A 15,327-nucleotide genomic window follows, 5' to 3' on the forward strand; every position below is an offset into this window, starting at 1 on the left:
TGTTGCAGAGCACAGGCTCTAGGCACGTGGGCTTCAGTAGTTGTGACTCACGGGCTCTAGAGCACAGGCTCAGTAGTTGTGGCATACGGGCTTAGTTGCTTCGCGGCATGTGGGATCTTCCCGGACCAGGGCTCGAACCCATGTCCCTTGCATTGGCAGGCGGATTCTTAACCACTGCGTCACCAGGAAAGCCCAGAAGAATCACTTTTATGGGGTCAAGGTTTTAGGGGAAAGGGGTAAAAAAGACCCATATAGTTTCTCTTTTTCCTCAGAAGCTTTCACAGTAGCAAGGTTTGGCCATGACTGTATGCTGACTGGGAGGCTTTATCTCTAGAAGGCCAAATGGGGGCCAAGGGAGGTGATGTGGGGATCGGAGGGAAGAATCGGGAGAGGAATGGGGTCAGAAGCCCTGGCCAGCCCTCCAGAGAGCGCACGTATCCTCTAGTTGTATAGTTTTGAGACCTGTAAGTAGCAGCAGTAGCTGACTTATAGATTATGGGTCCAAGAAAAGTGAGGGCACCCTATACCATGTTGAAAAACTTGATCTCAACCTGCAGGTCCAATATAGTAGCCACTACAACAGGCAGCTATTTAAATTGAAATTAATGAAAGTTAAATACAAGTTAAAATTCAGTTCCTCTGTCAACATTTCAAGCGCTCAATAGCCACATGTGACTACCGGCTATGGTCTTCACGCAGGTAGAGAACATTTCCATAACTGCAGCAAGTTCTATGGGACAGCATTGCTTGAGAGTCTAGATTATACAAGAAATCAACATTTAAAACTCTTGAAGTGTAATTATTACTAGGGAAGGATATATTCTATAGTGGTTAAGAGCACAGATTTTGTACCCAAACTTTCTAGACTCAAATCCTGGGTCCAAGCCTCGCTAGCACATGACCTCGAGCAAGTTACTAACCACTCTGAGCCTAAGTTTGCATATCTGTAAACTAAGGATGATGATGGTATAGTTTTACAAGGTTGTTGTGAGGATTAAATGGGTTAATGTATGTAAAGCACTTATAATTCTTTCCAACACATGGCAAGTGCTATTTAAGGGCTACTTCTCTTTTTTTTTTTGCGGTACGCGGGCCTCTCACTGTTGTGGCCTCTCCCGTTGCGGAGCACAGGCTCCGGATGCGCAGGCTCAGCGGCCATGGCTCACGGGCCCAGCCGCTCCGTGGCATGTGGGATCTTCCCGGACCGGGGCACGAACCCGTGTCCCCTGCAGCGGCAGGTGGACTCTCAACCACTGCGCCACCAGGGAAGCCCTAAGGGCTACTTCTTAATATTATTAGTTTCACATTAAAACATACTTCTATAATTTAGTATTATTACCAGGGAATAGACACAAATAGATTCATGTGTCTGATCCTTTCTGTACCCATCTTTCCCCGTGAACCGAATCTTTTTGAGATAGGTGAGACATTCTCTTGTCAGCATGACTACATCTAGGACGAGGGGTGAACTCTGCTCCTTACTTGTACAGCAGAACGTCAGCTGCCTGGAGTACTGGGTAGGTGAGCAGGCCCATGGTTCCATTCTGCTTCTCCTTGGCAGTCTTTGCCTGCGGGGGTGGAAAGAGAGGAGGGAAACAAATCCGACATGAACCTAATTATAATGCTAAATTAGGAAATCTTTAAAGCAAGCAAGGGGTGATTTGAAGCCACCTGTAACAACATTCTATCTCAGTTCCTGTTAGTAACTCTGGCCATCTTCTGGCTGGCTTGTCTCCATGCTCCAGCCTTGGGCAGGAATAAGGTGAATCTGCTTCCCCACTGCCCCTTGAAACGATCCTGCACTGCCACTATATCTTTTTCATTTTATTAAAGTAAGGACATAAGATTTTCTAGGTTCCAAATCAGATAAATTCTAGATTTCACAGGGAAGGTCAGAAAAAACCATGAAATTAAATTTTTATAAATTAACATTAGTTAACATCAAATTGTTTGTGGAAACTTCCCAGAAAGTCTCACACTCTGCTATTGACAAAACTGTAATGTTCCCTTAAAATCACATTAAAACAAAACAAAAACCCAGAAAATCATGGCATTAAAAACAATGAAACTAAGAGAAAATTTCATCTAACCAATCCTAATTATCTGTCCTGAGAGTAAAGTGATCCAATAAACAGTACAGGTGGTATAAATCAAAATATTTCCTTAACAGGGAAGCTGATGGAAACACTGGAGGTGATACTAGAAATATTTAACAACTGGCGAGCACTGGGTGCTGAATGTGAGCCCTAGTGATACTAACTCCCTTGCTGCAGGGAATCTGGCTTTTTGAGCAGAGCTACTTATTAGCAGGGACTATTGTGTGCAGTTCACTGGTAATTGCTTCTAAGGCCTAGGTATATCATATCTTGTAAAATGATAAATGGATATTTTGGTATATTTTGGTGTGTAGATAAGTTTTATTTGTTGAGTTAATATGAATCACTTCCCTGAAATCCAAAGATTCCTGAATGAAATGAACAACTCAATTTATAAATCTGCATGATTCTGAGGACCAAACTCACGTGCTCACAACTCGGGGTTCCCCAACCAAAATGCAGACACACCCTTTGAGACTGGGTCTGAAAACAACAGCTTCTCTCTTTAATCATCTTAATGTTCCATAATTTAGTTACAAATTTTTCTAGTTACTTCAAGTAGTTTCCGGCTTACAGCACTACTAATGCTATAGGCCATTCATAGGAAATTTGAAAGTTTGATCATACAATTCCTTCAGTACACCTTATTACTACGTTCATGATAAAGGCCAGTTTGCAATGATCATAGGGTAATTATAATAAAAATTTAATTTGGGGGGCTTCCCTGGTGGCACAGTGGTTGAGAGTCTGCCTGCCAATGCAGAGGACACGGGTTTGAGCCCTGGTCTTGGAAGATCCCACATGCTGCGGAGCAACTAGGCCCATGAGCCACAACTACTGAGCCTGCGCATCTGGAGCCTGTGCTGCGCAACAAGAGAGGTCGCGATAGTGAGAGGCCTGAGATGAAGAGTGGCCACCGCTTGCCGCAGCTAGAGAAAGCCCTTGCACAGAAACGAAGACACAACACAGCCAAAAATAAATAAATAAAAGTAAAGGAATTCCCTTAAAAAAATTTAATTTGGAAATGAGCAAATGGGAAAAGAACCCAGTCTTTAAAAATTGCTACTGTCGGGCTTCCCTGGTGGTGCAGTGGTTGAGAGTCCGCCTGCCAATGCAGGGGACACGGGTTCGTGTCCCGGTCCGGGAAGATCCCACATGCCGTGGAGCGGCTAGGCCCATGAGCCATGGCCGCTGAACCTGCGTGTCCGGAGCCTGTGCTCCGCAACGGGAGAGGCCACAACAGTGAGAGGCCCGCGTACCTCAAAAAAAATTTAAAAAATTGCTACTGTATTAGATTTATAGTCTTTTTATATTAGAATACTGGACCTTGAAACTACAAAGGAAGTGGGGAGGTGTGGAGAGCTCTATTACTTATTGGATGCCTATTATGGGCCCCAGATGCCTCACATCTGTGCTATCTCATCAATCCTCCAAATAACCCTGACCTCTCCAGCCCTGACCCTACCCTTCCTCCCCCCTGTTTTGTCCCTCACTGCCCCAATCAAAACCAACCTAGGGGTTCTTAGCTCTTCCCATAGAACTGGAACCTTTCCCTCCTAAAACTTTTTACACTTTGATTGTTTGTTTACCTGTCTGTTCCCAAATAAACTATAAGCCTCATGAAAGGGGCTGCATCCATCCATCTTGGTAACTGTAATACCTCCAGGCCTTAGTGTGATATGAGACTAGCAGAAGGCATCACCAGTATTTGTTAATGAAGGAATGACCATAGAAGGCAGTATACCATGCTCTACAGTTAAGACTGGCTTTGAAAGCTATGTTTTCCCCAAAGATAAGAAATCATGGACTAGTAGAAGCCTTCTTCAGAATCATTCACTAGTAACGTGTTACCAGGAGGTCCTTAGACACTATTTTAAAGTGGGAGGGACTTCTCTGGTGGTGCAGTGGTTAGGAATCCACCTGCCAATGCAGGGAATACAGGTTCGATCCCTGGTCCAGGAAGATCCCACATGCCGCGGAGCAGCTAAGCCCGTGCGCCACAACTACTGAGCCCGCGAGCCACAATTACTGAGCCTAGGTGCCTACAGCCCATGCTCCACAAGAGAAGCCACCGCAATGAGAAGCCCGCACACCACCACAAGGAGTAGCCCCTGCTTGCCCCAACTAGAGAAAGCCTGTGCGCAGCTACGAAGACCTAATGCAGCCAATTAAAAAAAAAAAAAAAAGTGGGAGCATTTCCCATTAAATCAGTTCTTATAAAAGGATTTCAGCGTTCAGTGTTCAGCTTAGCATTGCCATATTACGATAAAATGGGAAAGTCTTGCCCCAAACCAAAAGACGGTAGAGAACATTACAAAATTTTGTTTTTAACTCCTGGCAGGTAACGATTCTGCAGCATCGCCAGTACCTCCTATTTAGACACTGCCATGTTAAAGCTCTGTCTGTTTCTCTCTGCAGCATATGTGAAGCCTTCTAAATAGGAAATCAAAGCCTTTTGAGGAAATTAATGGCCCTGAAAATATGCTGGAAAGATGCTTGATACTGATATCAGTGTTGACATAGTGGTGGGCCACCTACCCTCAGGTTATCCAATTGCAAAAATACATGGGAGTAAAGTACTTTGAATTACCCAATTTATATTTCTCTGCTGAACTTCTTAGAAAAAGAACAGGCTTAATTTTTCTGTGGGTTTGAACTGTTGCTTGGACTCAACTTGTTTAAATATTAAATAAAATATGCTGTCTCTTCTCCCCACAATGAAAACGTTCTGGCCTTAATGCCAGTTAATTCCGGTGGAGGCAACTTCAGAGTCCAGTAATCCAGAAATGGTGATTGTTAATTAGAATGTGGCATGTTCAAAGTCATTACCAAGTCTATGTAAAGGTCACTCAGGACCGACCATGCACAGATAAAATCAAATAATTAATAAGCTGGATATTTTCATCCAGTTTTTCAGTTGGAAAGAATCTTAGAGAACCCTCTTACTATCTGTTTCATACCCTGAGGCGGTGAGGTTAAAGATGCTGGTCTAGCTAGCTGCTAGAGTAACAGACCAGGGAGGCCAGCAAACTCAGGATTCCCAGAGCCTAACACAAAAATAAACAGAAAGAGGAAAAATAGCTGCACTGGGAACTGAACTTCTTTCTGTTTATTAATCAGATCACTGGCATTTACCTTCCACTGGTGTAAATGTTGTAATCGGGGTAGTCTGACCATGCAGGTAAGGATCCAACTTAATTGTGTGTGTTCAGACACCTGAAGAAATAAAACAGAACATTAACAAAGGTGGTCAATATCTTCTTGCATATAAGGCAAAACCAAACAGACAACAGGTATTACCTTGGCTAAAAATACCGCAAATGAAGGTAATTAAAAAAATTAGGGGGGCTAATTCATGATGCATAGAATTTTAGATGAAGAAGACATCTTCAAAACTACCCAATACCATTACTATTCTAGTGTTTAAATTCTCTTCACAACATCCCTAGCTAGCAGCTGACAGTGAGAGGGTTTCATTATGTCCTGAGGCATCTATTTCAGCACAGGGCATCTAGTCAATATTTTATAATAACTTTGTATGATGTGTAATCTATAAAAATGTTGAATCACTATGTTGTACACCTGAAACTAATATAATAAGTCAACTATATGTCAATTTAACAAGCCAATGTAATTAAGAAGACACACACACATGCACACACACACACATGCACGCATGCACACTGGTCAAATCCTCTCTAAACGAATTCTAAATATATGAAAGCAGTCGTAATATCTTACATGTAAATGGCAAAGAAAGGTACTGGACTTAAAGACTGAGTCCTTTAGACCCACAGAAATTTGAAATTTAGGAATCACTTATCATCTGAAAGCATGTTTTTAGATAGTTTCTATTTCTTCCTTTTTTTTTTTCTTTTAAGAAGAGGTTTAGTCAACAAGAAAATATAACCTTTTCCCAATTTGTTTTTGTTTTAACCAAATTCAATCAAGTCACCAAATCTGGCAACAATTGGGATGATTCTTGGGTCCAGGCCAGGTTCTAATTGGTGACCTAGAATTTAAGGCCTATGCATCCTGTTTCTGGACCCTGGGGATTCCGAGCCCTTCATCCATTGTGGCTTTTTGTGTGTGTGCCCATCTGATTTCCTTAAAAAGCAGAGGCTGTTGCCAGCTCTGAAAAGTGGCCCCAAATGTGTTCTTTGTGGGTTTTGCAAATGGAACATAAAGGAATGAAGCTGAATCAGCCCAGGCCTATTTTACTAGCAAGGAATCGCCATCTGGCATAAGATAATTTCTCGTTTTTTTTCCTCAAGTCATGGAGAGGGAAGAGCTGTTTTTCACATGTTTGACAAGGAATCGCTTTTAAAGTTTTGCAAGTCGCTGGGTTGAATCTGTCATCTTTCTTCCAAGAGGCATTTGGGATTCATTGAGGGCAGTGACTTTGACAGCACTGTCCATGCAAATTGCTAACTGCTGCTGTAAACAAACAGCTATCAGACAGAAACAGTAACCCTGGATGGAAGCAAGAGGATTATAGTTGCTTCCAATCACCAAGCAAAACACATTCCCATTAGAACTAATAAAACAAGAGCTGTTTTTTGACATGAAGAAGTAGGAGAGATTTTTTTTTTTGCTTCTTTACTGAATTGGGGAAAGGAATAAAAACACAGAAGATAACCATGGACACGTGGAAAGAGACAAGATGATTCCTTTCCTTCAACTAGGGCTCAAGAGCTCAGCTTTGGTGATATGCAAACAGCTACCATGATGTCTCCATGAAGTCAAGTATTTTCCAGTAGCTTTTTATTTGGCTATATGGAATGAAACTTATTGAATATTCTGCAGAGATCTTCCTGGTGTTTCCAAATAATGTGGCATTAATTAATTCAATTATCCCTATTTGGAAAAAGTTAAGTAAACGGTCAAAGGCAATTAATTTTCACAATTTATCTATAATATTATAATTTATAACATAAATTAATATATCATTAATAATTACACAAGAAGGTAGTATACTTTAGGATTTAGCTCTCTTAATTTATTCATATTCATGGCAACTGCTTGGAAAAGGTCAGATTTCAATCTGGAGAAAAGTGAAAATGGTATTAAATATAGTACATTCTGCCTTATGTTGTGAAATCACAAACAAAATAACAATATAATCTGGTTTAGCCACAGAGAAACAAAAGCATGGAACAATAAGGTGGTCTGTTGACTGTCCACAAATAAGTCAGCAGTGATTAAAGGTTTCTGACCTCCTAATTATAACAAGTAAAGACATGTATTCTTCAGTTAACAGCAGTTTTGCTCATCTTGTTCACTGTTGTAAAACAAGAATCTGGCACACTGTAGGTGCTCAATAAATATCTGTTGAATGTATGAACAATAACAAAGGCTGCAGAAAGAATGGTTAGGACCAAAAAGAATCCATTAGATTTAGCAATGGACTTGTTGGTGATCCAGGCAAAAGCAGGTTCAGGGGAGTGATTGGGATGAATGCTAAATCTATTATAGAGGGGTGGGTTGAAGCGTGACTAGGAGGCAGAATATGAAGGCAGATGTACAAGAAGTATAGCAGAGTGGATAAGAACTCTCTCTCTGAGCTTAGGCTACCAGATCTGAATGCTAGTTCTGCCACTCAGTAGCTGGGTAACCCTGTGTAAATGACTTAACCTCTCTGTGCCTCAGTTTCATCATTTATAAAATGAGATTAACAACAGTATCCACCTGACAGTGCTTAGTACAGTACCTAGCACACAGTAAGCACTCAATAAATGGTAGTTATTATGACTATAGATAACTTTTAGAAAGACTCTTTTAACTTTTTATTCTGAGATAATTATAGATTTGCATACAGTTGTAAGAAATAATACTGAGAGATCCAGTACACCCTTCACCCAGGTTCCCCCAGTGGCAGCACCTTGCATAAATATAGTGCAATATCACAACCAGGAAACTGAATTTGATACAATCCATCCACCCTATTTAGATTTCATCAGTTTTACATGTACTCATTGTGTGGGTGTATTTAGTTCAATGCAATTTTATCACATGTGTAAGACATTTCTTTTTTAAGGAGTATAGAAATAAAGGTAACTAGTAGGGATTAAGAATAAAAATTTTGTTTTGTTTTGTTTTGTTTTGCGGTACGCGGGCCTCTCACTGTTGTGGCCTCTCCCGTTGCGGAGCACAGGTTCCGGACGCGCAGGCCCAGCGGCCATGGCTCACGGGCCCAGCCGCTCCGCGGCAGGTGGGATCCTCCCGGACCGGGGCATGAACCCGTGTCCCCTGCATCGGCAGGCGGACTCTCAACCACTGCGCCACCAGGGAAGCCCTTGTTTTGTTTTTTAAGGTGGGAGAGACCTACATCTTCCACTGAAATAGGAGGAGGAGAAATAAATATAGATGAGGATCTATCTTGTGGGATAGGAGTGGAGAGCAGAAAGTGAGAGAACTTCAACTCTAATGAGTTCTGTTATCTCTGAAAACAGAAGACAGGGTGATTAGAAATAAATGGGGTAAGAAATATACTCAGTGGAATTGCTGGGTTTGAAAGGAAGGAATAAAAGATATTTTGGAATAGAGCTGTCTAAGACTTGATGCTTTGCTGGTGATTTTGTGAATGAAAGAGGACAATCATCTGTAAAATACACTCATGGGGAAACACTGGTATTCTTCAGGGTAGACTAAAATGTTCTGCCTAAATATTTTAAAATTTTTAAAAATTTGCAGAAAAAATTAAATCAGTTGATTGCATCTTTCCTTTGGTCAGTAAGGATTTTTAATACGATCTAAAAAGTACTAAACATAAAGCAAAAATCTTGATAAATGAAACTACATTAAAATTAATGATGTCTCTTTATCAAACACCACCATTAAAAGAGGGAAAAAAGGCAAGTCAGAGTGGGAGGAGCTATCTGCAAACCTATACAGATTATACTGGTACACAGACTATGTAAAGAATTACCTACAGGGCGTCCCTGGTGGCGCAGTGGTTGAGAGTCCGCCTACCGATGCAGGGGACACGGGTTCGTGCCCCGGTCCGGAAAGATCCCACATGCTGCGGAGTGGCTGGGCCCGTGAGTCATGGCCGCTGAGCCTGTGCGTCCGGAGCCTGTGCTCCACAACGGGAGAGGCCACAACTGTGAGAGGCCCGCGTACCGTTAAAAAAAAAAAAAAAAAAAAAAAAAAAAAAAAAAGAATACCTACAAATTAATAAGAAAAAAGCAGATAACCTTATACAAATTGGCCAAGTGCATTAAATGCAAATTAAAGTCATACTGTGATACCACTACACTCTCACCAGAATGATTAAAATGAAAAACCCAAAATACTACCAAGTATGGCAAGGATATTGAGTAAACAGAACTCTTATACAGTGCTGTGGGAATGTAAATTGGTCCACCAACTTTGAAAACGGACTGTATCCACTAATGCTCAGCATTCATGTAACGTATGACCCAGGTATTCCATTTCTAGGTATATACCTAACAGAAATGTTTACATACGTTCACAAAAATACCTGTGCAAGAGTATGCTGTAACAGCACCATATTGTAAGTAATCCGAATGTCCACCTACAGAGAATGTATAAATTGTGGTATATTCACTCAACGGAATACTACGGCAATGAGGAAGACTGAATTACATTTAACAGGAAAGAATCTCACAAACTTAATGTTGAATGAAAGAAGACAGACATAAAAGAGTGTATACTAAATGGTTCAAATTATATTAAGTTTAAAACCAGGTTATCTTAGGGAAGGGATGTTTAGTGATTGGAAAGGGGCATAAAGAGCAATGCAAGTTACCCATGTAACTTGTACATGGGTGTGTTCAGTTTGTGAAAATAGGTAAAAGGCTTGTAAATCTAACTATACTTGGCCTTGAATAAAAGTTAAAACATTTCTGGTGTTTAAAATGAGGTGGAGGCACTTCTGGAATAGCAGAGCGACGACCTCTGAAAATCTGTTCTTCCATAAAAGCAATGAGAACACAAGCAAAAACTGTCAAAGTCAACTTTTACAAAACTCTGGAAAATTAGCCAAAGGCTTGCAATAATCTGAAGAGTATTTATTTAAGAAAAACATCCAAATCCCAGTAAAAACAGAGAGCTTTGTGGCATTTTAACTTGCCCGATTCCCATTAGCCTCTCCCCATATCTGTGGTAGCCATGAAAACAGCAGCAGAGCAGCCACTGGAAGGGAATGTGAGGGTTTGGAGCTCCTCATAAAGATCCAGCCCCAGAGAATTATCACTACTCGACCTGTCTGACAGCTCTCCATTTGGAAAATGGGGAAAAGCCCCATTTGCAGGGCCGGCTATTATTTGACCTGATTAGCGCTCACTCAGTGGGAAAAGCCCCAGCCCTAAGACGCTTTTCAAATATAATCATCAGCAATGATTTAATATTACAGCTGCCTGAGGTGCTGATACCAGTAGGAGAAAACAAGAGGCTGTCTAGAAAACTTAAGGAGAAAAGCTGGGAAATGATATGCGTATAGAGTACTTTTAAAAGACCTGACACATTCCTGGGCCTCCAGCAGGCCACAAGTATGTGCAGGGCTGTGCACACGTCCAGGAAAGATCTAAGAAGACCCTAATCTCTTACCTCTAGCTCACCTTGAGGCCCTGTGTAAGCCCCTCAGCAAAGGGTTGAAAATATAGGACCAAAGCATTTAGACATTTCTGCTCAATCATTATCTGAGTACTAAGCTAACCCAGCAGAGACTGCAGTGGCCACACATGACTATGAAGACAGACTTTACAGAATTGCGGCAGAAAAGTCACTAAGTAAACATAGCAACAACAAAAATGAACCCTAGGTGGTGGGTGGAGGGCAGATTTCACTAGTGAATTCTCATAAACATTGAAAAAATTAATACGGATTCTTCACAATCTCTTCCGGAAAAATAAAAGATGAGGGCACACTTTCTTACTCATTCTAGGAGGCGTGTATTATACTGAAACCAAAACCAGGCAAAGACATCACAACAAAAATAACTATAGGCCAATGACATGAATATAGATGCAAAGACCCTTAACAAAATACTAGCAAATTAAATCCAGCAACATATATAAAGTATTACACAACATAATCAAGTGGGATTTATTCCAGAAATGCAAGCTTGGTTTAATATCCAGTACTACAGTAATTTAGAAAATGTATGGTATAAGGATAGAACATATAGATCAATGGAAAAGAAGTGAGAGTTCAGAATTACATTCTTACCTTTATGGTCAATTGGTTTTCAACAAAGATGCCAAGACAATTCATTGGGGGAAAGAATAGTCTCTTCAACAAATAATGCTAGGGCAACTGAACATCTACAGGCACATATCTACAAGCAAAAGCATGATGTTGTAGCCCTACCTCTCACTATACATAAAACTTAACTCAAGATGGATCACAGACCTCAGTATAACAGCCAAAACTATAAACTGCTTAGAAAAAAAATAGGAGTAGGTATTCACGACCTTGGTTAAGCAGTGATTTGTTAGTCCATATGACACCAATAGCACAAGCAACAAAAGGAAAAAACAGATAAACTGGTCTTCATCAAAATTTTAAAATGTTGTGTTTCACAATAAATGCTGGGGAGGGTGTGGAGAAAAGGGAACACTCTTGCACTGTTGGTGGGAATGTAAATTGATACAGCCACTATGGAGAACAGTATGGAGGTTCCTTAAAAACTACAAATAGAACTACCATATGACCCAGCAATCCCACTACTGGGCATATACCCTGAGAAAACCATAATTCAAAAAGAGTCATGTACCAAAATGTTCACTGCAGCTCTATTTACAATAGCCCGGAGATGGAAGCAACCTAAGTGCCCATCGTCGGATGAATGGATAAAGAAGATGTGGCACATATATACAATGGACTATTACTCAGCCATAAAAAGAAACGAAATTGAGTTATTTGTAGTGATGTGGATGGACCTAGAGTCTGTCATACAGAGTGAAGTAAGTCAGAAAGAGAAAAACAAATACCGTATGCTAACACATATATATGGAATCTAAGAAAAAAAAAAAAGGTCATGAAGTACGTAGGGGTAAGATGTCAATAAAGAAACAGACCTACTAGAGAATGACTTGAGGATATGGGGAGGGGGAAGGGTAAGCTGTGACAAAGTGAGAGAGTGGCATGGAAATATATACACTACCAAACGTAAAATAGATAGCTAGTGGGAAGCAGCCGCATAGCACAGGGAGATCAGCTCAGTGCTTTGTGACCACCTAGAGGGGTGGGATAGGGAGGGTGGGAGGGAGGGAGATGCAAGAGGGAAGAGATATGGGAACATATGTATATGTATAACTGATTCACTATGTTATAAAGCAGAAACTAACACACCATTGTAAAGCAATTATACTCCAATAAAGATGTTAAAAATTTTTTTTTTAAATGTTGTGTTTCAAGGACACCATCAAGAAAGTGAAAGACTGTTCACAAAGTAGGAGAAGTTACTTGCAAATCATGTCTGATAAGGTAGCTGTATCCAGACTACGTAAAAAACTCATAATTCAACAATGAAAAGACAGATAAACCAATTTAAAATAGGCAAAGGATTTGAAAAGACACTTCTTCAAAGAAGATATACAAATAACTAATAAGCACATGAAAAAATGCTCAACATCATTAGTCATTAGGAAATTGCAAATCAAAACCACATTGAGAAAACAACACATTGAGATACCACTTTATACTCATTAGGATACTTAAAAAAAGACTGACAACAAAAAAATTTGGGGAAAGAAATGAAAAACTTGGAACCTTTATACAGATCTTTCTCAACTTACAATGGGGATACTTCCTGATAAACCCATCATTGAGTTGAAAATATCCTAAGTTGAAAATGCATTTAATACATCTAACATACACAACATCATAGCTTAGCCTAGCCTACCTTAAACATGCTCAAAACACTTACATCAGCTACAGTTGGGCAAAATTAGCACAGAGTCTGTTTTATAATAAAGTGTTGAACATCTCATGTAATTTATTGAATACTGTACTAAAAGCGAAAAGCAGACTGGTTGTATGGGTACACAACTGTCATACGTGTGTCTGTCAGTTGTCTGCCCTCGTAATCTTGTGGCTGACTGGGAGCTGTGGCTCGCCGCTGATGCCCAGCATCATTAGAGAGTATCAAACTGCGTATCGCTAGCCCAGGAAAATAAAAAGGAAAATTCAAAGTTCGAGCTACCGTTTCTGCTGAATGTTTATTGCTCTTGCACCATTGTAAAGTCGAAAAATCGTATGTTTGAACCATCCTAAGTCAGGGACCCTCTGTACATTGGTGGTAGAACTCTCATACAAAGTAGTGCAGCCACTTTCAAAACCCTTTAACAGTCCTTCAAAATGTTAAATATAGAGTCACCATATAACCCAGCAATCCCATTCCTAGATGTATACCAAGATAACCCAGAACATGTAACTATACAAAAACTTTATACACAAGTTCAGAGTAGCATCTTCATGTGGAAAACATCTGGAAAAGTGGAAACAACCCAAATGTTCACTGACTCATCCTGAATGAATGAACAAAATGTGGTATAGCCATACAATGGAATACTACTCCACAATAAAAACAAATGAAGTACTGATAAATATTACAGCATAGACGAACCCTGAAAACGTTATGTTAAGTGAAAGAAGCCAATCACAAAATCCACTTGTATGAAATGTTCAGAAAAGGCAAACCCATAGGAGACAAAGTGGATCGGAGGTTGCCGTGGAGAGGGGAGAGGGGCAATGGGTACTGGGTTTCATCACGGAGTGATGAAAATGCTCTAAACTTGATTATGGCGACGGATACACAACTCTGTGAATATACCAAAAGTCATTAAATTGTACACTTTAAATGAGTGAATTGTATGGTGTATGAATTTTATCTCAATAAGGCTATTTAAAAATCTATGCAGGTGGAATTCATCACAACTGTTCTCTGATGCATCATCCATTACTTATTCCGTGGCAATAAAGATAATGTAGTTTGAGTAGTCCTGATTTTCTGATCTTTGGCATGATTTCCACTTTCCTCCAGACAGGAATTTTTCTCCCCACAGGAATAGATGGCCCTCAAATCAAAGCCAACTCCAGATCCTTTCAAAACGTGAGTGGGGAGAATGGGTTCTCATCAATGAAGAAAAAGATGCCAGAGCTGCTGCTGTGTTTGACGAGCCTCCCCTTCTCACTTAAGCCCACTCCAATCAGGTTTCACCTCCACGGCTCCACTACAACCGCTCACCAGTCAGCAATGCTAATGGTTAAGATAAAGTTGTTATCTTACTGACATAGTAAACAGCATTTGACACAACTAGTTACTTCTTCCACCTTGATTCACTTTCTTCACTTGGCTCCCCAGACACTGCATTATTGTAGTTTTTCTCCCAGTTTCAATACTTTTTCTTCTCAGTCTCTTTGTGTGGTTCCCTCTCTTCTCCCTGACCTTAATATTGCAGACACCCAGGTTTTAGTCCTTGTTTCTTTATTTACATTCTTTTTTACACTCACTCTCTTTGCGATTTCATCTCATCTCATGGCTTTAACTACGATTTGTGTAACTGATGACTTCTAAACGTATAACTCTAGCCAGACCTCTTTGCTGAACTCCAGATTCATATATCCAACTCTCCATTCAGCATATTCGTGTGGATATCCAATGGACATCTCAAATTCAGTCTACCCAGAACTGAGCTCCTGACCCTTCCTTCCCAAACCTGCTCTACCACAGCTGTCCTTTCTGTTGGTGGCAACTCTACCCTTGCAGTTACTTAGGCGAAAACCTTGGAGTCATTCTTCACTCCTCTATTTCTCTCATACTCTATGCCTAATCCATCTGCAAATCTTGTTGCTTCTACCTTCAAAATATATTCAGAATCTCTTAGCACTTTCACCTCTTCTGCTGTTACCACTCTGGTCTGAGGCACGATCAACTCTCACCTGGATTGCTAACTGGTCTCCCTGCTTCCAACCTAGCTACAATGCGGTCTATTCTTAACAATAGCCAAAGCGACCCTTTTAAAACATAGACTGTGGGCTTCCCTGGTGGTGCAGCGGTTGAGAGTCCGCCTGCCGATGCAGGGGACGCAGGTTCATGCCCCGGTCTGGGAAGATCCCACATGCCGCGGAGCGGCTGGGTCCGTGAGCCATGGCCGCTGAGCCTGCGCGTCCGGAGCCTGTGCTCCGCAACGGGAGAGGCCACAACAGTGAGAGGCCCGCGTACCACAAAAAAAACAAAAACATAGACTGTGTCACTTCTCTG

At 40.8% G+C, this 15,327-nt stretch overlaps 1 protein-coding gene across 4 annotated transcripts in view; it reads right to left on the reverse strand.

The window, feature by feature from the left end:
- Window positions 1-15,327, reverse strand: part of WARS2 (tryptophanyl tRNA synthetase 2, mitochondrial) — an 89,766-nt gene that overhangs the window by 17,942 nt on the left and 56,497 nt on the right. For all 4 annotated transcript variants that reach the window (XR_013828015.1, XM_079919489.1, XM_079919491.1 and 1 more), the window contains exons 3-4: window positions 5,232-5,312; window positions 1,483-1,568 (exon numbers count right to left, since the gene is read on the reverse strand). Coding sequence is in view for 3 of the 4 variants with exons in the window: in XM_079919489.1 (XP_079775615.1) it covers window positions 1,483-1,568; window positions 5,232-5,312 (167 nt within the window). In the remaining variant the exon portion in view is untranslated. The remainder of the gene's footprint in view (window positions 1-1,482; window positions 1,569-5,231; window positions 5,313-15,327) is intronic.

The sequence above is a fragment of the Stenella coeruleoalba genome (assembly GCF_951394435.1).
Source record: "Stenella coeruleoalba genome assembly, chromosome: 1".
NCBI lineage: Eukaryota > Metazoa > Chordata > Mammalia > Artiodactyla > Delphinidae > Stenella > Stenella coeruleoalba.